The 25,762-nt window shown below is 37.1% G+C and overlaps 1 protein-coding gene across 1 annotated transcript in view; it reads right to left on the bottom strand.

Moving 5' to 3' along the window:
• NRXN1 (neurexin 1) overlaps window positions 1-25,762 on the bottom strand; it is a 1,285,455-nt gene that overhangs the window by 168,337 nt on the left and 1,091,356 nt on the right. Inside the window, 2 exon segments of the mRNA XM_030557741.1 lie at window positions 7,394-7,713; window positions 9,179-9,268. Coding sequence (XP_030413601.1) covers window positions 7,394-7,713; window positions 9,179-9,268 — 410 coding nt within the window.

Genomic DNA, 25,762 nt, shown 5'->3' with positions numbered 1-25,762 from the left:
GTACACTCCTGTTTATCTGAATGGACTGGGGGGACATCCAAAACTTTAATCACAACTAACATATGGCTTTGGGGGGGACACTTTTGGATTCAGATAACTAGGATTTTCCAATACAGGGAATATGGATAACTGGAGTTATACTATATCTAGCGACATATGTGTGTGTGTGTATATATATATACACATGATATTACGGCATGAAATGAAGAGTTATTGGGATGAGATTGGGACAGTCCACTCATGAGTGGTAAAGCCAGAGGAGTTTTGCAGACCCATCCCAGACAAGTGCCAGCAAAACCTTTACCCTACACTCCAGCAGCATGTATTCTGTATAAATGTACACTACAGAAAATCTGCTTTGGAGTTTTTCCTATATTTTATTGAGACTATTGTTGTATCGCTCCATCTGTAATGTGAGATGCCTTTGTTTACATGAAGCCCGTTGTACATGGCTCACATGAAGCCATACAAATCTCTAAAATGGCCCTGAAGTAGATTTTGTATACACAGAAATGTCACATCAACTCAGAACTTTAAGAAGTCCAACAGCTCCTGACTCTGCAACTGCAACTGCTCAGTTTATTGGGCATCTCTCCTTCACAAAGATCAAAAATGTTTCCAGTTCTGTTCCTTCCAGGCAAGGTGATACTGGACTTTAAAGTCATGATACTTTTAGGTATAGAAAAGCTGCCACTGGCCAAAGGAATCTCACTCATGCCCAGTCTTGGGCAGGAAACATTTTAGACAGGGGATATGGGGATGTGGAAAGGAAGAAACATTTCTCTGCCACATTGCTTTCTGAAAAATATCGTGTCCGTGTGATGTGGTTGAGGGAGTCAGAACACTTAGATAAATCCCAGGGGAGCTTGATTAGTGGGCAGAAGATAGGGGAGGTGATCAAAGGTGCACAATAAATTAGTTCCTCACAAAGCGCTGTGATTTATCACATGGTTTCACAATTTATCAAATGACTATCACCTCCACAGGCAGAATATTTACAGAGATACCATAGCACAAAAAAGATTCAATCCCAAAAGCTGAAATTCTAGGGTTCTGTCACCATCAAAGCTTGTATTGGGGTGGAGTTGATGATGGGAATACCTGACTCTACAGGGTTCGTTAGACACTGCTGTGTAGCTGTTGGAGCTGAACTTCTGTGAGTTACCAAACCACAGGGAGAAACTTTACCTAGTGGGGTCATTGTGTCATTGATTGGGGTATGTCATACGTACAGAAACTGACATAGAGAGGACAGGGAGCACCGGCATGAAAATGTTTATAAGAAAAAAATGCAAACCATCCAACAGATAATTTTCAATTATTAATTCAAATAGATAGGTGAATAACGCTCCCTCTCTTGCTAACTACATTGATTCCTTATAAATTTGTCACTACAAAATATGTTAACATTTACCAGCCCATGTAAAAATGATCTACTCAGCTTTAAAATAAAACTATTTTCATAAAACATCCCCATCTTTTAAAATATGCCTGATTTTAATTAAATCGTAAGGCACAGATTAAAGTGTGTCACTATATTACTTTGATGAATACCCTTCACATGTATTGCTCCAATACACATAAAGAATTGGATCCTTTACCTGATGTACGCCTCAAGGGCCACTGAGCAAATTTCAGCTCATCAGTTTAAAATGAAACCAATTTAATTCTGCTTGACCAAAAATCTATGTCTATTGTTCCAAAACCTGCAATCACCTTAAGGTATATTGCAATTGCAGTGTAAATGGATCAACATTATTGGTGAAAGCCTACTTTGTTTGAGGAAAACAAAACCGGAATGGATGGAAAAATAAAAACAACCATTCTTTGCATGCCAGAAGCAGTTTACAGCAGATGGCAGCAGGGCTGCTATGGTTGGGGCTTAAAAACTGGCTGCTGCAATCACGGATGTAGACAAGGGTCAGAAGTGAACGTTAGTTTTGACTTTTGTTTACTTAGCTTGGGATTTTCCAGTTAATACATAGGTTCACACAACCACATAGAAGACAATCATGGAAGTATTAAGGGTGATCTTGTGATCCTTACTCAGGCAAAACTCATACTTAAAGTCCCATTGAAACCTTTCCTGTATTGCCAAATTTTGCAATTTTATTCAGGATTTTGCAATATACAATATTTTGTTTAATGCCTCAGCTGCTTGAGTTATATCATGTGATACAATCATTGGAGTAATGTTTTCATTCTCATTTATTTTTAAAGGAGGCTTCTCGCCCTCATGATTGGAAGGAAAAGCTGGGAAATGTGACTGTTAAAGACTCAGACAGCAGGAAGCAAATAAGAAAAAAACCTACAATGTGCTTAAAAAAAAAAAGGCATGATATCTTAGGGCAATCTCATGATTTTTTAGCATCTGACTCATGATTTTTGAAAACTCAGGGTAGTTAATACTGATCTTCATTGAACTTAGCGGGAGTTCTGCTTCAGGATGAGGTTTTAAATCTCTTCATGCTCAGAGAGAAATGTGAAATGTAAAATTCTGGTATGACATCTGAAACCAATTAGGCATTTTGTGAGTTGTGATTACTATAATTGCTGTTAGTGATTGACTTATTATACCTATCAACTACAAACAAAGTCTGTGCTAAAATATTCTACTATTGTAGTTACTGCATCTTCCCACTCATACCTGTGACCCCTTGTTTGCTTCACCCACCTGTTACATCTTTTCCTTTACACTGTAAGCTCTTTGAGGCAGGATCTATCATTTACTATGTATTTGAGCAGTACAATGGCTATGGCCTATAGGTGTTGTTATAATATTGGGAGTGGGGTGAATTTTCAATGGAGAGGAATTAGGCACCCAACTCCCAATGATTTTCAATAAGATTTGGGCACCTTACTTCCCTTTGAAAACCCAAATTTAAAAATTAATAATATTTGAGGTATCTGTCATCATTAAAACATCCAATGCTACCACATGATATAGCCCTTAAACATGCAAAACTCCCATTTAGAGTAGACTCTGAAAGAAAATGTATTTTTAAGACACTTAGACCGGATTATTCCTGGAATCATGCACATCACAACATGAAATACACATTTCATGGAAGTATTGTCTCAGTCTTGTTATAACATATATTGCAGGAGTTAGAGGTGGGCTAGAAAGTGCATGTTGTGCCAATTTGAACAGTCCACTAGCATTATTGAATTAAAAACATTTATATAAATATTTAAAATATTCTTTTTAAAATGAATATTGTAATCTTTAATTGAATTAATATCCCTGCAAATGAAGCAAATAATCCTTAATTGATTTGATCATTTACTTCTATCAGCTCATTTTTGTCTTCAAACATGCACCAGCTTGTAATAAATAATGTAATCTTTCATTAGCAATTACTGTCTAGTTGCCTATTTTCTTAACCTAATTAATTTAATGATTGAAAGGTAACTTTCCTTCCTGTGCATTATAAAATGCTCGTTTAAAAATCAAATATTTATGTTTGAATTTTTTGCAGAGACAATGACTATGTTTATATACAGAAGAGAAACAAAGCATAAGAGAGGATAATAAACAAAGGGAACAGCCATTAAAGGCACGTTTTCTGCAAGCAGTGAGATGTCTTCAACTTTCACTGACAACAAGGGGAGAGGAAAGCATATAGGACCATGTCCTCCAAAGGTGATATTAACAAAAAAATCATTTCCTGTACTGTTATTAACAATCTTAGATTATTGAAACAAACAAACAAAAATAAATTATAATGTATGCTTTATTATGTATAGCGACTTTTTACATGTCTCTGAGCCTTGGCAATGAGAACATTTCCGTTGTGTTTCTTGTCAGTTTTTAGTGAATTTTGCTTTCAGATTCATATGCATTGCTATTACAAATAAATAAAGTTGAAGTTCATTAGGGCTGTTGATTAATCGCAGTTAACTCATGCAATTAACTCAAAAAAAGTAATCACGATTAAAAATTAATCGTGATTAATCACAGTTGTAATTGCACTGTTAAATAATAGAATACCAATTGAAATGTATTTAATATTTTGGATTTTTTCTACATTTTCATACATATTGTATTCTGTGTTGTAACTGAAATCAAAGTGTTTATTATTTTTGCTTACAAATATTTGCACTGTAAAAATGATAAACAAAAGAAACAGTATTTTTCAATTCACCTCATAGAAGTTGTGATAAGTAAAGTGGGGGGATAGCTCCCTTTGATGGACACCCATCCAGCCAGTTAGCTGTAAAATCCCTCTTGGTAGCTGTTCTTTACTTGATTTACCTGTAAGGGGGTAAAAGTCCCCCAGGTAAAGAAAAAAAAAGTGGGTACCTGACCAAAAGAGCCAATGGGAAGGCTAAAACTTTTTAAAGGAAAGAAACTTTCCCTTTGTCTGTTGTTCTCTGGGCTGGAGGGTCACGGCAGCAATGCTGTAAGCAGCTTAAAACAGGTATGATCATAAATCATCAGATCATGCCTAGAGCTACTTATCTGAACTCCAAATGTGTAAGTAGATCAGAATGTTTGCTAGACGTGATCAGGTTTATTTTCTTTATTTTGGCTTGTAGGTCTCCTCTGTGCTAACGCCAGATGCTTTTGTTTGCTTGTAACCTTTAAGCTGAACTCCCAAGAGAGCTGTTTTGAGTGCTTAAATTTTGTAACTGATTCTTTTAAGATCTAGAAAAAAGCCTAAGTTCCAGATATATTTTTTCCCTTTTCGTTTTTAATAAAATTTACCTTTTTTAAGAACATGATTGGATTTTTAGTGTCCTAAGAGGTTTGTGCATGTTGTTTGATTAGCTGATAGCCACAACTAATTTCCTTTGTTTTCTTTCTCAGCTTTTCCTGGGCAGGGGCGGGATGTTTGTGAAAGGGCTTGAGGGTACCCCACAGGAAGGAATTCCCAAATGCTCCTTTCTGGGTTCAAAAGGGTGTTCTTGCATTTGGTGGTGGCAGCGTTTACCAAGCAAAGGTCAGAAAAAAACTGTAACCTTGGGAGAGTAATACAAGCCTGGAGTGGCAAGTATTAATTTTTAAAATCCTTGCGGGCCCCCACTTCTGCACTCGGAGTGACAGAGTGGGGATTCAGCCTTGACAAAAGTACTGTAGTGCAATCTCTTTGTTGTGAAAGTGCAACTTAGAAATGTAGAATTTTTTTTGTTACATGACAATACTCAAAAACAAAACAATGTAAAACTTCAGAGCCTACAAGTCCTCTCAGTCCTAATTCTTGTTCAGCCAATTGCTAAGACAAGCAAGTTTGTTTACCTTTACAGGAAATAATGCTGCCCTCTTCTTATTTACAGTGTCACCAGAAAGTGAGAACAGGCATTTGCATGGCACTTTTGTAGCCAGGATTGCAAGGTATTTATGTGCCAGATATGCTAAAGATTCATATGCCTCTTCATGCTTCAGCCACCCACCATTCCAGAGGACATGCTTCCATACTGATGTAGCTCATTAAAAAAAAAAGTGTTAATTAAATTTCTGATGGAACTCCTTGGGGAAGAATTGTATGTCCTCTGCTCTGTTTTACCCACATTCTGCCATATAGTTCATGTTATAGCAGTCTCAGATGATGACCCTGCCCATGTTGTTTATTTTCAGAATATTTTCACTGCAGATTTGAGAAAACTCAAAGAAGATACCAATGTGAGATTTCCAAAGATAGCTACAGCACTTGACCCAGGTTTAAGGATCTGAAGTGCTTTCCAAAATCTGAGAATGATGAAGTGTGGAGCTTGCTTTCAGAAGTCTTAAAAGAACAACACTCCGATGCAGAAGCTACAAAACTTGAACCACCAAAAAAGAAAATCAGCCTTCTGCTGGTGGCATCTGATTCAGATAATGAAAATGACCATGCATCGGTCCACACTGCTTTGGATTGTTACCGAGCAGAACAAGTCATCAGCATGGACGCATGTCCCTGGAATGGTGGTTGAAGACAGAAGGGACATGTGACTCTTTAGCGCATTAGGCACAAAAATATCTTGTGATGCTGGCTACAACAGTGCCATGAGAACACCTATTCTTACTTTCAGGAGACATTGTAAAGAAGAAGCGGGCAGCATTATGTCCTGAAAATGTAAACAAACTTGTTTGTCTGAGTGATTGGCTGAACAAGAAGTAAGACTTGCAGGCTCTAAAATTTTACCTTGTTTTATTTTTGAATGCAGGGTTTTTTGTACATAATTCTAGATTTGTAAGTTCAACTTTTGTGATAAAGAGATTGCACTACAGTACTTGTATTAGGCAAATTGATAAATACTACTTCTTTTGGTATTTTTTACCGTGCAAATACTTGTAATACAAAATAAAAATAAAGTGAGCACTGTACACTGTACACAGCCGTAATGTATATATAATGATACACACAGATAAGTTGCATCAAAAGTTATTTTTAACCTAAATTTTGGGCCTGATTTAACAAGATAACCTTCTGTTTCCTTGGTTATATAACCATCCACATAGAATTCCAAGTTCCTGTTCCCACAACAACTTGTGACTTTCCCTTACACTTTGTTCCAAATTTGGACCTCAGCAGACTAAGAGTTATGGTTTAGAGGCACATCGTGAAAACCAGTTAGTGATCATCTGAATCAAATGAACAGTATGACAACCTTTTGGCAATGTAAATCTTTTTTTAGGCAGTTACAAACAGATTGGGTGACCAGATGTCCTGATTTTATAGGGACAGTCATGATATTCAGGGTTTTTCCTGATACAGACGCCTATTACCCCCCACACTCTGTCCTGATTTTTTACACTTGCTATCTGGTAACCCTACAAACAGAATATGACAAATGTAAAAGAGTTTTATCTGCTAAAGAAATGTTCTATTAAATTATATTTTTCTAAAGCACGGAGTTTGAATATTGTGACACAAGGTATGTGCAAGACAGATGATTAAAGCGCTTAATGAACTCACTCCACCCCCTTTTTTTCAGATAATCAAAATTTTCCACACAACAGAAAGAGATCCTGCCAAAACCTGAAGGCTACTAAATGTATCACTAAATTGACAAAGTGCAAATAACCTCAGCAAACAGTAAATAACATTCTCTGACTTAGAGCTTCAGTCTTGGAGGTGCAAAGAGCTCTCAACTCTCCTTGAAGTTAATATCTGTCAAGATGCATCATGCCCTTTAAGAAAGTGTATCATACTGTTATCTTTGAAAGAAAACTCTAGAGTCTTAATGCCCTCTTTCCCACCATCTCCTACTCTCATCTTCATACTTTCTTTCATGTTGTTCCTTCAGCTTGGAACTCCCTACTATATTACAGGGACCATCAGTATTACCTACCAAAGGGAAAAGTGCTGTTTAAAATCAACAATTGTATCTCTAGAACAGATGCAATTTTGGAAAGTCCAGACACACAAAGAAAGGAAAATATTTGGAAAGTATATATAGGTTGACTAACCTGACCAATAGGTTCTTTTGTAGGGGTCTTTCCTCTTCTGACAGTGCTTGTGGCCAAAGTGGTGGTAGTTTCCATAACTGACGTGGACATCTCAGACTGCATTGCTGTGGCGGTTGACTCAGTTGTCATAGAAGAAGGCACTTCACCAACAAGTCTCACATTTCCTTCTATCACGATGTTAGCATCATTTTCAGCTGCCATATTCAGAACTTTCAAGCCATTGTAGTAGAGACCAGAGAGCTGGCCTTGGAATGGATGACCCTGTTCTTTGCCTCCAATTTTTATGGTTGCTTGGCTATTGAAGATTGTAAGCTGACGCCCTGTAAAGATAATATTACATACATGCAAAAATGTTGATTGTGAACTCTATACTCTAAGAGGATGATTAACAAATTTGCATGGGGTGAATAATGAGAGCAATAAACTATAAGAGAGTAATTAGACTCATAATTCATTGCTTTTTTAATGAACTGTCCATGAAATGCATAACTATTGAGAAATATTTGTAATTTCTTAATTTATGTTTTGTTTTTTGCTAAAAGGCCAATCAAGTATATTTATAAATTTGTTTAGTGTTGCAAATAAGAACAGATTGTCCTCCCTTGTAATTACATTTTGCCTTTTTATGTGTGTGTCAAGAATGCAAAGTTTCTAATTCCTTAAAACTACTTTCCACCATCCACCAAGACTGTCAACATTTCAAGGATTTTCCACACCAATATAACACCTGCACTATAGCTTTTTAAGTAACTGGGTGTGTATATATATATATATATATTACAAAGACATATATATATATACACACACACACACACACGGGTTCGCGTGTGTGTGTGTGTGTGTGTATCTGCGCAAACCTTTTTACTAAGTCAAATGAAGTCTAATTGTAATGAATATGTTCTAATGCAGTAATTCAGATATCTGTCATATGTCTATATATAAGTGCATAAACTAATGTTTCCTTTTCACATCTGAATGTTTATTTTTCTTCAACATAAATACTGAAAAGAAATGCATGGTTCATCTCAGAGACAAAGAATTCAAAAAAAGATGTCTGATTGGCTTTCAGCAAGGCAATCAATTAAAATAAAAAAAGTTTTAGATGTAAAAGCGGCTTCAGGAATGATACAAATACCAGTGGAGAAATCATGGCACAATTCCATTAAACAGAGAAATCCTCAGCAACAGTACCATTATTATTAAATGAATATTTACTTTAGCAGATTGGTTTCTGCTAATATAAGCATGCACACAACTTTAAGTTCTGTTTTAATTAGTGTTTGTTCCAAAATCCCCTTAGAAGGTTGCAAACGTTAAAGGGACTTCATTTTGATTGGCAATTCATAGTGCCCACTATTTAAGATACCTACAGTTTAAATAAAGATTTTTTTTTTCAGGACCATAATGAACATATCATAACTACATATATTTTTAGTTAATAATTTAGATGCTGGAACATGTAATATAATCTATGAATGATTTATAATTTGTGGTTAATGTTTGCTATGAGTACCTTCATAGATTGAGTTAGTGGATTATATTTAACAGTCCCTTTAACCTTAAGTTAACAGGGTAAGATTATTAAACAGCTGATACTTCTAAAAATGTGTAGAAATTATTATACAAGGTATGCAAATATTACTTTCTACATTTTACTGTTTTAAATTTGTTTTAAATTTAGTTTTACTGAAAATTTATTTTTATGTTTATTAGTGTTACAATGAAGTACTACTTGGTTATGTTCAAATTATTTTTTTATTTGAAGTTTTAATCAATGTTTTTTACCTTTGTCGAGTAGCCATTCATCAACTACTCGACCAAGTCGATATGGAATTCGCTGTCTAGCAATCGCCAGGCGCTCGTTATCATTGTTTCCTTTAAAGTTTAAAGAGACATTTCATTGGTTAAAATCTGTAAGGTCAAAGGTTAAAAGTTAATACTTAAAGCTTGAGCTATACAGTTGCCACATGATTTTTTGAAATTTGGAATTTTAAAAAGTGGTACCTAGAACATTTCATGTTTCAGACTTTTCATTCATTCATTTATTTTATTTTAGCAAACAAAATTATTCCTATGTTAATTGAAAATTAGAAATCTTCATTTGAGCTAGGTTATTAAACTTATGTTATAGACAGACCCAAAAAACAAATTTATACATCATATAATGGCTTTACAAAAAATGATCATTGACTTCAGGGTTTTGTCTTTTTTGATGTTTCTTATTAACTAGTTAAACATGTTCAGGTGAAACATTTATTTTTCAAAAGACATCCAACCTCTTTCTCCAGGTTAGTCATTTAAAGAAGAAGAACACAAGCTTTAACCAACATCTATGGTACACTTACACCTGCTGTATAGAAATATACCTGACAAAACTTATTTTCTAGTAAAAAAAAAAAAATTCTCATTCATTTGATTTAAATAAATTCCAGAAGTTCAAATATGTAATAGAGAACAAATCCATTATTTTTACATTTTAACAGAGCCCAGCAACAACATATTTTACTAAGGAACATTAAGGCTTTGACAAAAGTGACTTCAGTGGATGTCTGTAATAATCCTGTATCCAAAATGTGAGGTGTTTAAAACTTTAGCCATATTTAGCAGGGGTTCATAAGCTTAAAGCTAGCCAGAAGGAGAGACTGTGAAGTATAAACTTCTCTAACTTGCAAACCTTTCCTGTTCCCATTCTGCGCAGAGAATTCCCTTTGCTTTCAGTGAGGGCTCTGCCGTAGAGCTCTGCAGCAGACTATGGCCCTACATGATTAGAAATATACCAGCCTGCTACAGATAATTTGAGGATTGCCTTGAATATTCATTTGTAATAATTGATCGGTATGCTTTCATTATATAAGGTATATCAGAAGCATTTTATCAATTTCTATACTATTTTACAAAAAAATTACTAGGAAAATGGTGAAACCAAATGCTTTCTTCAATATAAAGTGCTTTTTGTTTAGATTGACTATACCTTTTTGCCACATGCATTGATAGAAACACATCAGTTTAAGTACCAGAGAAGTGAGCAAATCCAAAAGACTAAAAGACAGTCATTCCTAACTGGGGTCATGTGCCATACTTGTACTTATTAATTTATATGTGCAAACTTCTATTGACTTCAGCAGGAGAAGGATTAAGCCCTGTGTTTGAAATGGTAGATATAAAGCACTAATCTCAGAGGTGTGCAACACCTCGAATTGAAGCTCAGTACCTGGCAGGATCTTACTGCAAATTATCAATGAAAAATATTATCCAAATTGAAGCACCCAGTCCCTTAACCTTTACTCAGGTAAGCAATATCTATGAAATCAACAGCAACATTCATAAAGTGAAGGATTGGATTTTACTGTAGCCCTGGAAACAAAATCAGTTTCCATTCCAACAAGTAATTTTGGTTTATTTATTCTCCTCTTCTATAAAACAGGCTATGACTTACCATGCTTCCTGTCTGCTTTGTACAGTTTAACATGGTTATCATTGAGTGTGGCTGAATGTACAGCATCATGTTTTAGAAATTACCCCCTTCTTTACCTTCTCTTCATTATGCCATGTAAACGTCTATACACACTCTGATATTTGAAGAAAACACATCCACATATTATTCTCCCGTGACTTCAAATACTTTTTGTACAAAACACTTCTGTTTTTTTCTTTTAAAATGTTTCCAAAGAAAGGATGCTATAGAGCAAAAGATTGCATTTTACTTTCATAACTTATCTTCATGCTGTTGTGGACATTCAAAAAGTGGAATTTCTTCCTGTAACCTTTTAACATTCCAGCTCTTCATCCTGGGCTTGAAGCTGCATTCTTTGTATACCCCAAACTCCTCACGACTTCAGTGGAAGTTGGAGATGTTCAAGGAATATCTGATGAAGCCTCATGTGAGCAACATGTGGAAAAAGGCATGTGGATTAATTTCTTCTGTCTGTCTGTCTGTTTTTCTGCATCTCCATTTTTTCCATCTTTCGTAGTAATAGCGTATTGATTGATGTTCTCTCATATATCTGACCTAGCTGGGTTTTCTTTAATCCTTGCTTATGTTTGGCATTTTTGAAAGCTGCTTACATGGTTTTCATAGATGCCTTATCAATTGATTAACTAAATCAGTGAAATTATATCCTATTTCCATGAATTTTCCTTGCTTCCACACTTAAAACCTCCCACCATTCATACATTTAAAATATTCTACCAAATCACTTGTAATAAACGTTAGATTGTCAAAATTGAAGGTTGTGAACACTTAAGACCAGATTCACCTCCCAATAAAGTCAAATCAAAGACTCTCAAGAAGCTGGATTGGTCTTTACTCATCAAACAGTCTCATTCATTTCCATGGGACACCTTATGTGAGTAAATATTCCCCAATGTGAGTAATAGCCTTAATGAAGAAACATTTGGAATTTTATAATATGGGCAGACATATACTGGATATCATTTAATGGAAGGTGGATACCAACTCATTTATTTTTAACTTGCTTTCTAAAAGCTTATTTCATTTTAAAATCTTAGCAGTATACAGTGGGTGAAACACTGTATCCCATTATCATGTTGTATGATCTGCAAATTAGGCTGTAACCTATCTGCAGCAGCCATGCACCCTAGGAGCTAAACACAAATGAAAAGCAGGGTAATAACCATTTGCCTTGTAAAGGTCAAATATAAAAATGATTGCTGATTACTTTAGCTCATCTCTCAAAAGAGTAAAAGTACATAGTCAAATGTATTTTGATTTGGCCTTACTAGATTAGTTTAAGGTTTCTTAGCAGATATTACAAAACGAAGGGCTAAAGGGAAATGGTGTGGAACTTATCAAACTTTAGTTTAATGGAGAGTGCGTAGGTTTACAGCTGAAATAATTAATACATATATTGGTGACACAAATAGTAAATTAAAAAAAAAAGACACCATGAAATCAATCAAGACAGTTACAAATGATGAAATGAAAACAGAGTAAAAACAAAATAAATATCAGGCATAAAAATAGTGATGGATACACATCTCTTTATCAAATGTTTCCTGCTGAACAGTTAGGGTCAGAGTCTGAGCTGGGATAAATCCCCCTGAACTAAACAATGCTATACAAATGTAACCATCTGATAGGAAACATGTTACAGTCTGAAACATTGTTTTCCCCAGTTGCATTTATCTAAAAAAATTCAGACACATTTGTTTGTAGTTTTGTTTACTGGTGTACTGAACAACATTGAATTAAATCACCAAGTGAATTCCCAAATAAAGTTATTTGCATGCTATTATTCTCTGAATAGAATTCTGGCTTTGAGTTTTTATACCTGTGAGCCTTCATAAGCATTAAGAAATGCTGAAGAAATGCTTTTCAACAGTAATTCACTGGAATAATTTATGTGCATAAACTTTAATTTTAGATAGGTCTTTGAATATCTAGCATAAAATGTCTTGCTGATACAGGTGAGACTTCTTTGATAAAAATAGGGGAGAAAAATGATCACTCAAAGTATGCACTGTGACAATGTCCAGTCTGATTGAATTCTAGATGGCTTAATTCTTCTACCAAATACACAATATTTTGTCACACTGTAGTGTATTAATTCTGTACAAACAGGTAGACTTCAAGGGAATAACAGTAATTTCAAAGAATCAAGGTAAGCAGAGAGGAGCAACAAAGGTCAAAACTTTTCATCATATCTAAATCTTGTGGTGAGATTGAGAAGAAGCAATCCAAAAAATCTTAATCATACCTTTGCATCTACAGGTCAGTGGGGACAGGCTGACTATGTGAACTTCACTAATGTGTATTTTGTCTCCTCCCGATTTATTATATTTTCAGTGCTGAAGTGTAATTCTATTTTGTTCTCTGAAATAAAGGTGTCAGTTATTGATGCAAAATAGCAGCATCCTTGAAAGAGAATAAGTAAGAAGGCTGAAAATTGAGAGTCTGTGAAGAACAACTTAAAGGGTAGAGAATATTTTGTTTCTTTGTAACAGCCCGTTACTTGTCAGACAAATTCACCCTATTAATTACAGTGAGCTACTAGGCAAATAAATAAAATGGGATTATAAAGAGAAATATGAACCCTATCACTGTTTTTGGAAAAACAAAATCCTTGACTTGCTTGCTAAGTGCCTGAGTCTTATGGCAAAGCTCATCTGGACACCAGTGGGATGACTAGGAGAATAAGGGCTGAGACTGATATTGTCTGTTCAGCTAACACAAAAGGGAAAATCTGTCAGAAAAAGCTGAGGGGCATGACAAAGGGGTAATGGTGGATCCATGGCAGTCTCCTGAAAAAGTCTCTCAGCCCCCAGTTTATAAGATGCTCAATACAGTTACAGGGCTAGCCTATGGGATAGGGGCCATGCTCTAGTGATGGCCACTGGTAGCTTGTGCTAAAGTTATCCTGATTATTAAAATATGGGTTAGATTTTCAAAGGTGTTTAAATCCAGCTACTAATTTTGCCATCATGGCTACAATCAATTGAGTATGCAAAGGATAAATTTTAAACCTCTAGCTATCTGATCTGTAATAAAATTCACATTCACAATTCATTGTGCATCTATAATTTTACACCCACAAACAAAAGAAGGTGTGATATTGCAAGCACTATCAATTGCAGGCACACGTGTCTAACTATGTGGTATGAATCTGAAATTGTAACACTGGCAGTCACATTAACTCACATGGTAACACTGCACTTACATGTGACTCTGTGGACAACAAAGCAGGTGCAATATTACAAGACTTGAAAAAAAACATATATTTATGCATTCAATGCTATTATAACAATGCAAATTGGGTGCTTGCTGTAAGGTATATTCAGAACACAGTGCATTGCAAGCAGCCGCCAGCTCATGGAAATTCTGTAAAGGCTTACTAGGATTCAGATGAAAATTTAATTATCCTTTTTGAGCCTAATTTATTGAAGTGAATGAGTCTGACCTAGTGAGCAAAGTTACTCATCTGTGTAAATATTTGCAGGATTGGGTCCTTTAGCATGGGACACGCTTTAGTTATTCCACACGCCTGCTTCTTCCAATGCAATTGCATGATTGCATACAACATTCGGGGGAATCTAATTAATATCCTCAGCTAGCCCCGTAGCTTCCTAAAGTTAATGTGGTCTCTTCCTAAAACTGTCAGGTCCCTGTCTGCCCTCAGGCACTGAAAGCTATGTATCCAAGAGATAAGTTTCCTTTTTCTCCAAAGCTTAAGGGAAAGCAGATGCACGTCTCTAGGATATAATGTTTCTTCCTGTGGGCCATCTTGAACTGACCTGTCAATCAGCCAGCAGAGACAATTCAAGGGACAAGCAGCTCTAAAGTTAGTTAAAGCAAGTGCAGCAAATAAATAAAGTCCAAATTCTACAATGCTTGCTCACCTAGGATAGTATCTTTCTCCTCAAGTAGCCCCATTGAAGCTAATGGAACCACTCATCTATTCAGTATGAGTAAAAATGTCCGAATCTGGTCCTAAGTAAATAGATGGAATAAAATAAAACACCAGTATGTGGCTATAGATGGAACCTAAACAGACAAATAAAATACATTTAAAAAAAAACTACTTATCAGATGGACCAGTCTTCACTCTGATTTTATTAGCATGAGCTCTCAAACTCCATGATCATGCTATACAGCCCTGTTCAATGGAATAGTTTAATAAAGAGAGCCACATGTATTGATGCTGAATAGCCAGATAGGATGCACTATAGACACTACAGTGTCTATCAGATATTTCAAATTAAAAACATACCTAGAAAATAAGATATTGAAGGATGTTTCCCCTCCATTTACTTATTTATTGCCATAATTCCCTATGATTTGTGAAAACATATGAATGTATTACCAGCGCTAACCTCTTACCAGTGTTTTAATTGTGTGTTCCAGGCAAGGTGAGTGTTCAGAATTTGCTCTTTTTGGTGCTTTACCCTCAAGAATATATCATTTTAATAAAGAGGCTGTCTAAATCCTTTCCATTTGTCCAAATGCCTTCCTTTCCTGAGACATTTGAGAAGCAATTCAGGCAAAACAGAATTCTGTGCCCAAAGATTCATGATATTGCAAAACCAAAACCTGGTCAATTAGGATTTTGCAAAACCAAAAGCAGTACCACCCTTGATTTTACCAATTTCCCATCAGAGTATCACAGATTTCTATGGTGCTTTTCACCCTAAAGCATCCCCAAATGCTCGATAAAGAACAATAGATACCTAAACAGAAATTACTTCACCCACTATAGTGAAATATAGCCACCTCTGGGGTGGAATACAATGGCTTTTTGGCAGCATAAAAAACTACTACACAACACTACTCAGCAGAAAGCAAAGAATCAGATTGGGCTGAAAATGTGCCCAGTTATTTGACATACTGAAACAATGAGATTTGTCACTTGGTTGCAATTCCATATTACCACCACTGACCTTCCAAATAGTACTTTAACTTCTTATGTTCACGTACAGGCTCTTTGCTTCATGCTTGCATATGAAGTGGGCCATCATCTTAGACCATATTTTTAAACATTTCAAATGTCATCACTGCAAACTCTTATTAACCTTTTGGTACACTGCTATGAGGTGTGGCAGCCTCTTTGGCTCAAACCAGCCACCTTCTGGTGTGTGTTTTGATTTTGATATATTTCCACTGGATTAATTAGTGATTAAAGTAACAGTGTTCTCTTCCTGAGTCATGTTTCATCAATGATGTGATATCTTCCTTTGTTTGTCTAGTGCTCAAACCTTAGTTTTCAGAGGTTGGTGTATTATATCAAAAGCAAGCAAGAGATGACGAAAAGCAACAATGAGATAAGAAAACATAGGGCCTAGTCCAATAAATTAAAGGTCACATTATGTTATCAAGCTTTCTAAAAAGATCCTTTGTACTGACTGTGCAGCATTTAAGAAGCTAATGTTGTATGGCTGGTGCTAAAATACGCAGCAAAACAGATAGGAATCATTAAGGAGCAAGATTAACCTACAAAAAATGAATTGTTACAAGTATAGTACCATGTCCCACATCATCCTCTGAGTGACATTTTGCAGTTCTCTAAGGTATTAGGACTCTGGACTGTTTCTAAATCATAATGTCACACCACAGAAGGTTGCCTTTCCTATAGGACTTTATCCATAACTAAACTACAGACTGTTTCTTATTCAAAGTTTTTCAATAGCTGAAAAGCAAAGAATAACATCATCCTTGTCTTCAAAGGCTATTTCAAACCTATTGTCCTTAAAATTAGCTAGGATTGAGATAGTAACCACCAAACATGACAATGGAATGTCACCCGGGTAGCAATCTCATTTCACATTGGCAGAGAGCTGTTATACAGAATGTCACTTGACAGAAATAATACTCACATTATATAACTTAACAATAGCAAATGAGAAACATTGTGTTCAACTCTTATTTTATGTTCCTATCAATCAGCGTCCCCATGATTATCTCGTATTCAAGTAGAAGTCATCAGTAAGTAAGAAAGATCTTATTAACTGCACACAAGTCTCCTAATTAAATTTAACTGTATTACAAGTGCTAAGGACAGAATATGACACAATTGTTAGAGGGTTATTGCTCGTATTGTCAAATTGTATTATGATCAGTGAATGAAAAGAATATTAAAAGTTGCATACATTTATATATATATATATATATATATATATATATACACACACACATATACATGTATGCAACTTTTAATATTCTTTTCATTCACTGATCATAATACAATTTAACAATACGAGCAACAACCGTCTAATAATTGTCATATTCTGTCCTTAGCACACACACACTCATACATTATTTCTGGATCATAACATAAAATAATTTCAAATGGAAAAATTAATCCCCAATGGCAAACATTTTGCCCTCAGGTTGCACAGTTTGTAAGTGAGAACAGAATTTGGCCCTTAGTTGTATTAAATAAAGCTACTACAATTGAACTGGTCTAGTAAACTATGTTTAGAAGCAACACAGGGTTCTGTGAACATTTGTGCAGACACATAAGGCATACGGTAATTTCCCTATCATTACATGATTAGTGACATAAAAATCAAAAGAAATCCAAAATAATCAACCCTAGCTAACAGAGAATAAGATAAAGTGGATGCAATTGGGAAAATGATAAATGTCGGTTCTATTTTCTTTCAAGATGCATGTTAATGGTAGTGAGTTAGACACCATTATTCCCCAGTGCACTGGACCATACCGGTGCTTTGTCACAATCATTACATCTGTCCTAAACTATGTCAGCTCATTCTCCAAGAGTTATGCATGATTGCACACAAGCCAACTGAAACAACAAAAGAGAGGTCATTACTTAGACAAGTCCTTGCAAAGTAAAAAGCCAAAGGCACCCGTAATGATAGAAAATGGCATTTAGGAGATAAAAATCTGTTCCATGTCAGCAGCACAGCAGCACAGCAAAAGAACTACCCTTTGGCCAAAGCAAGCTTTAGACTTTCAGCTACGTCTAAAAGTGGCATTTCAATTTCTGTATTTATGCCTTCCAGATATTTTAGTATAAAAGAATAATCTGTTTCAAATGGAAAGGTTTAAACTTGTACACACTCTTTTTTAATGCTTTTGGCAAGGTATAGCAACAGAAACTGTAAATAATAGAAATAGATGCTCGGCAAGATAAAAGCAGAGGAGTGCTTTAGTAGTGAAGTACTATAATGAGCAGTCCACCATGCATTGGTCTGGGAGTCACCATGCAAATGGCTGGGAGTCATCCAGCATTGATTTACTTTTATTTACTAACCAGTGAAATAATGCTGGTTTCCTACCAAAAAAAAAAAAAATGCCAATAACATTTTCCATCTCAGTTCATGTGTGGTGTCTACAGTTCTGGTATGTTTTATGAAGTGTGATTCATTTTTTTCATCTGTGAGAACGCATTTGCATCTAAGGAAATATTTATCAGTCTGATTAAAGACATACATTTAGGCCTCAAATCTGCAAGCTGCTCCATGCAGATGAACTCCTTCACAGCCTCCAAGAAGCCTTATTGTCAGGGAGGGATCTGTCCACAAAGAGCAGCTGGTGGACGAGGGCTTTTGGGCTAAATTCTGTCCTGAATTATACCCTGTGTATAGTAATTTGGTTCTCATTTACTTGTAAGCCTTACTTACTGTGAGTGAATGCACCCCCGTATTCAGACCCTACACACTATTGTATTGTACAAAATATGCCTCGTGAGGTATCATTTGAAAACTAATAACTCACCGGTCAGTAATATCATGATGAAATGTATGTAGCAACATGATATGTAAAGTTATTAGTATAACTTTACATATAATGTAAAGTATAATTAATGTTTGGTATAAAGTTTCAGTAATGTAAGTAAGTAATGTTATGTAGAAGCTGAAATTATAACTGAAATGTGGTTACTGGAGAGGTCTGGGGAGTGGGCAAACCTGTTTCCTGAAGACAAAGGACAAGACATCCTCACAGTGGGAATGAACTTCATCTCAGGGTAAACCTCAGGAAAATGCATTTCAAAGGAGGACTGGCCTATAAAGCAAGGGGCAAAAACACCCCAAAGTCTCTCTCTCTCTCTCTTTTACTAAGAAGGCAAAGGATATAGCCATTACTTGAAATTTGGTCAGCCCTGTTGCTGGGAGCATGTGGTGAGGATTTGATCTTGAATCAAGTCTAGTTTGTTAAGTTTTAGCACTGAAAAGCATGTTATCTTTAGTGACATTTCTGACTTTAATGCCTTCTATTTGTACTCATGTAAAATATTCATAGATTCATAGACTCTAGGACTGGAAGGGACCTCGAGAGGTCATCGAGTCCAGTCCCCTGCCCTCATGGCAGGACCAAATACTGTCTAGACCATCCCTGATAGACATTTATCTAACCTACTCTTAAATATCTCCAGAGATGGAGATTCCACAACCTCCCTAGGCAATTTATTCCAGTGTTTAACTACTCTGACAGTTAGGAACTTTTTCCTAATGTCCAACCTAAATCTCCCCTGCTGCAGTTTAAGCCCATTGCTTCTTGTTCTATCATTAGAGGCTAAGGTGAACAAGTTTTCTCCCTCCTCCTGATGACACCCTTTTAGATACCTGAAAACTGCTATCATGTGCCCTCTCAGTCTTCTCTTTTCCAAACTAAATAAACCCAATTCTTCCAGCCTTCCTTCATAGGTCATGTTCTCAAGACCTTTAGTCATTCTTGCTGCTCTTCTCTGGACCCTCTCCGATTTCTCCACATCTTTCTTGAAATGCGGTGCCCAGAACTGGACACAATACTCCAATTGAGGCCTAACCAGCACAGAGTAGAGCGGAAGAATGACTTCTCGTGTCCTGTTTACAATACACCTGTTAATGCATCCCAGAATCACGTTTGCTTTTTTTGCAACAGTATCACACTGTTGACTTATATTTAGCTTATGGTCCACTATGACCCCTAGATCTCTTTCTGTCATACTCCTTCCTAGACAGTCTCTTCCCATTCTGTATGTGTGAAACTGATTGTTCCTTCTTAAGTGGAGCACTTTGCATTTGTCTTTATTGAACTTCATCTGGTTTACCTCAGATCATTTCTCCAATTTGTCCAGATCATTTTGAATTTTGACGCTGTCCTCCAAAGCAGTTGCAATCTCTCCCAGTTTGGTATCATCTGCAAACTTAATAAGCGTACTTTCTATGCCAACATCTAAGTCATAGATGAAGATATCTCTCTCTGTAGTTAAATAAACTTGCTTTATTCTTTAATCCAGTGTTGTGATTAAACCAGGCAGTGTGATAACTCCATTTAGGGAAGCAAATGGTTGTATACTGTTCCCTTACAGGGGCAAGGGACCTAAAATGGACCTGAACTGTCCTGGAGAGACTGGACCATGCAGAACACACATTTTGGAGGAAAATTTGAAACTGGGAGTGTGTTGGAGTCACCCTGCAAGAAGAAATCAAGTTTGCTGGAAGCCAGAGCGTGGCTGGTGTTTGCTGAAAGGCTGCTAGGGTCAGAACTGCTAGACCACGGTTGTGGCTGTGCACAGACACTCAGGGTATGATCCGCATGCAGTCAGACTGTGAGCAACCCAGGTGGGAGCTACAGCAGCAAAGTGGTGTTAGGCACTAGCTTCTTAGGTAGGTGTTAGGCATCTTACATAGGTGTTCAGCACTGGCTCCTTCAATAGGAATACACCTAGACATACTCTGCAAAGCTTGTTTGAAATCCCTCACCTCACTGTAATTTTTCCCAGACAAGATTTTGGTTTGAAAATGTTTATGCTTCATTTCAGACTTTTTTTTTGTGGGGGGAGGAGACGGGGCAGGGAGCAAGGGGAAGTTAGAAAAGGCCTCAGAAGCTTGGGAATTAGAGAGCATGGACATTTTATTTTGACTTGAGATTTGTATTAAAAACAACATTGGAAGCTATCACAGTGAAATGGCCTGAATTTCCATGTTAAAACTTCTTCTCCTGTAATTATGGTTGGAAGGATGACATTTTTATCAGTAAATGTTAGTAATAGTTGATTTCACCGTACACACACAAGCCGATGAAAAAATATTCCCATCAATAATAATCAAAATTTACAGACTGGCTAAGTAAGAAAAATGGTGCTTGAGAACTTATTAGAGTTTGATTTAAATATATTTACTTTTATGTATTTTGTGTTTTAATGGTCAGAAGTATTTAACCTTTTTGAATCTCAACATCTACTGCCATTAAATAATTATTGTCTGACCTTCAAATAATATTCTGTAACTGTGAAAATTTAAATAGCTAAAAATAGAAAAAAAGCTTAAAAATAAACATCATTATCCATCAAAATTTTATATATAAATTGAATTTTTCCAAGCCTTCCAATAATACTTCCTAAACTGCAGGCCTTGGGGAGTTATTTTTTAGGGGGAAAGTGAAAAATAACAGTCATCACCTTCCTGAGAACCACATGCAGATTGGACCCAACATGGGCAGGTGTTCTTCTCTGGAGGAGGGACAGCTCAGTGGTTTGAGCATTGGCCTGCTAAACTCAGGGTTATGAATTCAATTCTTGAGGGGGCCATTTGGGGAACTGAGGCAAAAAATCTGTCTGGGGATTGGTCCTGCTTTGAGCAGGGGGTTGGACTAGATGACCTTCAGTAGTCCCTTCCAACCCTAATATTCTATGATTCTCTGCAAGTGGGGCAGAGAGGAACTTTGTGGGGAAAGGAATCTGTACAGGGTGGTTGGAGGGAACACAGACAATTGCCCATGTCTTGTTCTGACCCTGTGATCTGAACACACATTCCCCCCAAACAATCTAGGAAATTCTTGGAAAGTGTAGAGAACAATTTCCTGGAGCAAGTGCTGGAGGAACCAACTAGGGTCAGAGCTCTTCTTTACCTGCTGCTCACAAACAGGGAAGAATTAGTAGGTGAAGCAAAAGTGGGTGGGAACCTGGGAGGCAGTGACCATAGGATGGTAGTTCAGGATACTGACACAAGGAAGAAAGGAGAGCAGCAGAATATGGACCCTGGACTTCAGAAAAGCAGACTTTGACTCCCTCTGGGAACTGATGGGCAGGATCCCCTGGGAGAATAACATGAAGGGCAAAGGAGTCCAGGAGAGCTGGCTGTATTTTAAAGAATCCTTATTGAGGTTGCAGGAACAAAGCATCCCTATGTGAAGAAAGAACAGTAAATATGGCAGGTGACCAGCTTGGCTTAACAGTGAAATCCTTGCTGATCTTAAACACAAAAAAGAACCTTACAAGAAGTGGAAGCTTGGACAAATGGCCAGGGAGGAGTATAAAAATTTTACTCAGGCATGCAGGAGTGAAATAAGGAAGGCCAAACCGCACTTGGAGTTGCAGCTAGCAAGAGATGTTAAGAGTAACAAGAAGGGTTTCTTCAGGTACGTTAGCAACAAGAAGAAAGTCAAGGAAAGTGTGGGCCCCTTACTGAATGAGGGAGGCAACCTAGTGACAGAGGATATGGAAAAAGCTAATGTTCTCAATGCTTTTTTTGCCTCTGTCTTCACGAACAAGGTCAGCTCCCAGATTGCTGCACTGGGCAGCACAGCATGGGGAGGAGGTCACCAGGCCTCTGTGGAGAAAGAAGTGGTTCAGGATTATTTAGAAAAGCTGGATGAGCACAAGTCCATGGTGCTGAAGATGCTAAAGGAGTTGGTGAATGTGATTGCAAAGTCATTGGCCATTATCTTTGAAAACTCATGGTGATTGGGGGAGGTCCTGGATGACTGGAAAAAGGCTGCTGTAGTGCCCATCTTTAAAAAAGGGAAGAAGGAGGATCCAGGGAATTACAGGCCCGTCGGCCTCACCTCAGTTCCTGGAAAAATCATGGAGCAGGTCCTCAAGGAATCAATTCTGAAGCACATAGAGGAGAGGAAAGTGATCAGGAACAGTCAGCATGCATACACCAAGGGCAAGTCGTGCCTGACTAATCTAATTGCCTTCTATGACAAGATAACTGGCTCTGTGGATGAGGGGAAAGGAGTGGATGTGTTATTCCTTGACTTTACCAAAGCTTTTGATATGGTCTCCCACAATATTCTTGCTGGCAAGTTAAAGAAGTATGGGCTGGATGAATGGACTATAAGGTGGATAGAAGGCTGACTAAATTGTCAGGCTCAATGAGTAGTGATCAATGGCTCCATGTCTAGTTGGCAGCCGGTATCAAGCAGATTGCCCCAGGGGTCGGTCCTGGGGCCAGTTTTGTTCAATATCTTCATTAATGATCTGGAGGATGGCGTGGACTGCACCCTCAGCAAGTTTGCAGATGACACTAAACTTGGAGGAGTGGTAGATACGCTGGAGGGTAGAGATAGGATACAGAGGGACCTAGATAAATTACAGGATTGGGCCAAAAGAAATCTGATACGTTTCAACAAGGACAAGTCCAGAGTCCTGCACTTAGGACGGAAAAATCCCATGCACTGCTACAGACTAGGGATCGAATGGCTAGGCAGCAGTTCTGCAGAAAAGGACCTTGGGGTTACAGTCAACAAGAAGCTGGATATGAGTCAAAAGTGTGCCCTTGTTACCAAGAAGGCTAATGGCATTTTGGGCTGTATAAGTAGGGACAGTGCCAGCAGATCGAGGGACGTGATCATTCCTCTCTATTTGGCATTGGTGAGACCTCATCTGGAGTACTGTGTTCAGTTCTGGGCCCCACACTACAAGAAGGATGTTGAAAAATTGGAAAGAATCCAGCAGAGGGCAACAAAAATGATTAGGGGGCTGGAACACATGACTTATGAGCAGAGGCCGAGGGAACTGGGATTGTTTAGTCTGCAGAAGAAAAGAATGAGAGGGGATTTGATAGCAGCCTTCAACTATTTGAAGGGGGGCTCCAAAGAGAATGAATCTAGACTGTTCTCAGTGATACCAGCTGACAGAACAAGGAGTAATGGTCTCAAGTTGCAGTGGGGGAGATTTAGGTTGGATATTAGGAAAAACCTTTTTACTAAGAGTGTGGTAAAGCACTGGAATGGGTTACCTAGGGAGGTGGTGGAATCTCCTTCCTTAGAGGTTTTTAATGTCAGGCTTGACAAAGCCCTGGCTGGGATGATTTAGCTGGGGATTTGCCCTGCTTAGAGCATGGGGTTGAACTAGATGACCTCCTGAGGTCCCTTCTATCCCTGATATTCTACGATTCTATGAACAAGAGTGGGACAAGGAACCCACTTAAATAGCGATTTAGGCCCTGATTCACGCAGCACTTAAACACGTATTTAACATTAAGCCTGTGAGTAGTCATTTTGCTGAATCAGAGCCTAAACAAATCTTCTCCAGGCTGCTGATCCCTCCTCTGGTGGTTCTAGAAGGCAGTAGGAGTAAGATAGTTCTGGACTGTTTGGGAGCCAGAGGCGAAGGCAGAAGGGCTCAAAGTGAGGTCTTGTATGCAGAAGGCCCTGACCCCCAGCAGATGATACAAGGTCCACAGGTTCTTATTACTGAACCTCTTGCCTCAAATCCTTTCCCTTGGGAGAGGCTACTCTGTATTAAAAGAAGTAAAGCTAAATTGCAAAGGTAAATAACCTAAAGTTAGGCACATAAATCTATGCAGGCACTTAAATCAGTGGCTTGATTTTCAGAGTGAATCTGTGATGAATAATTGAAGTACAAAGCAGTCTGTATTGAACCATTTAAGTCCCTGTGAATCTGCAAGGAAATATTTAAGCAGCAGCCAATCACCAATACTTTTAATTTTTCCCTTTCTTTTACAAAATCCATTTCCAAGTGCATGCATTTAAAAAAAAAGGTGGACTCTGCTCCTCCCTTAAAATACTTACAAAAGTTAATTAGGAAAATGAATAATCTGTGAAAGAAAATGGCTCTGCTGATACAATTTACAAATCCACTCTCTCTCAGGAAACTACTTGACCTTTTTAACAATAGATTGAAACACAGTATGTTAAAGAAATTAGGTAAGGATATTACCATCTTCCCTGCTTTATAAATTCAAGTATCTTTATTAACACAAAGCACTAATGCATGATTAAAATATGGTACAATACGCTATTTAAGTATTAGGTATTTTTAAAGGCTTGGTGCTAACTATGATAAAATATTAAATAAACACATAGCTCCAACCAGACAGTATATTAACAGATAAAAATGTGCAAGATTCTTTATTAATAATATATTAATGACTTTCTTGGTTTCATAAATGTATATAGAACTCACAGAAGAGACCATATCCTATCATCGATCCACACTCATAACTTCAAGTGAATTTATTGGCTTGAAATCAATAACTAGCCGGCACAGTTTCAACGTTGTAAACTGTGAGTTATTCTGATTATTCTCATTGTTATTAATCCATACACATAGATGCTGCTATTCCCTTATACAAAACTGAACATTTACACTCAGGATTTTATCTAGAACTTAGAAATCAATGTTCACGGCTAAGACTGAAATATACCCACTTAAGATTTAAAAGATCATTAAAAGTGGGTTGCTACTATCAATAAAGCAAAATATTAAATACTCATTTTTGATAAAATCAGAAGGCCGCCCCATTTTGATTTGTGTACAGAAAATTCATGGTCATTCAGCCTATGGAGTGATAGCAGGTAACAAAGGTAGAGGGACAGAGGATTTGTCTGAGTCCTTTTGAGGTGGTGCTTATTCCTCTTAACAAGACTTTGACTTAAACCTGCAGATGAGAATTGAACTATTTCACTGCTTATTTTAGAAGAAACATTCACCTACTTTGGGATTATGAATGTGACTGGGTAATATTTCTGGTGGGGGATGGGGGCACAAATTGCACCTACATACTTTCTCTACAAATTTGGCTTCTGCACCCACACCTTGTCATTTCCTGATTTTAAGTAATTAGCAGTGCATTCTTAACATTCTCTTAGAGATAGACAATTCAGTGGGAATTTGCATGAGACAATTGCAAGACTGTGGGTATGGCTACATTTGGAAT

This window comes from Gopherus evgoodei, chromosome 3 (assembly GCF_007399415.2).
Source record: "Gopherus evgoodei ecotype Sinaloan lineage chromosome 3, rGopEvg1_v1.p, whole genome shotgun sequence".
NCBI classification, from domain to species: Eukaryota; Metazoa; Chordata; order Testudines; family Testudinidae; genus Gopherus; species Gopherus evgoodei.
This window is presented reverse-complemented; position numbering and strand designations above follow the sequence as displayed.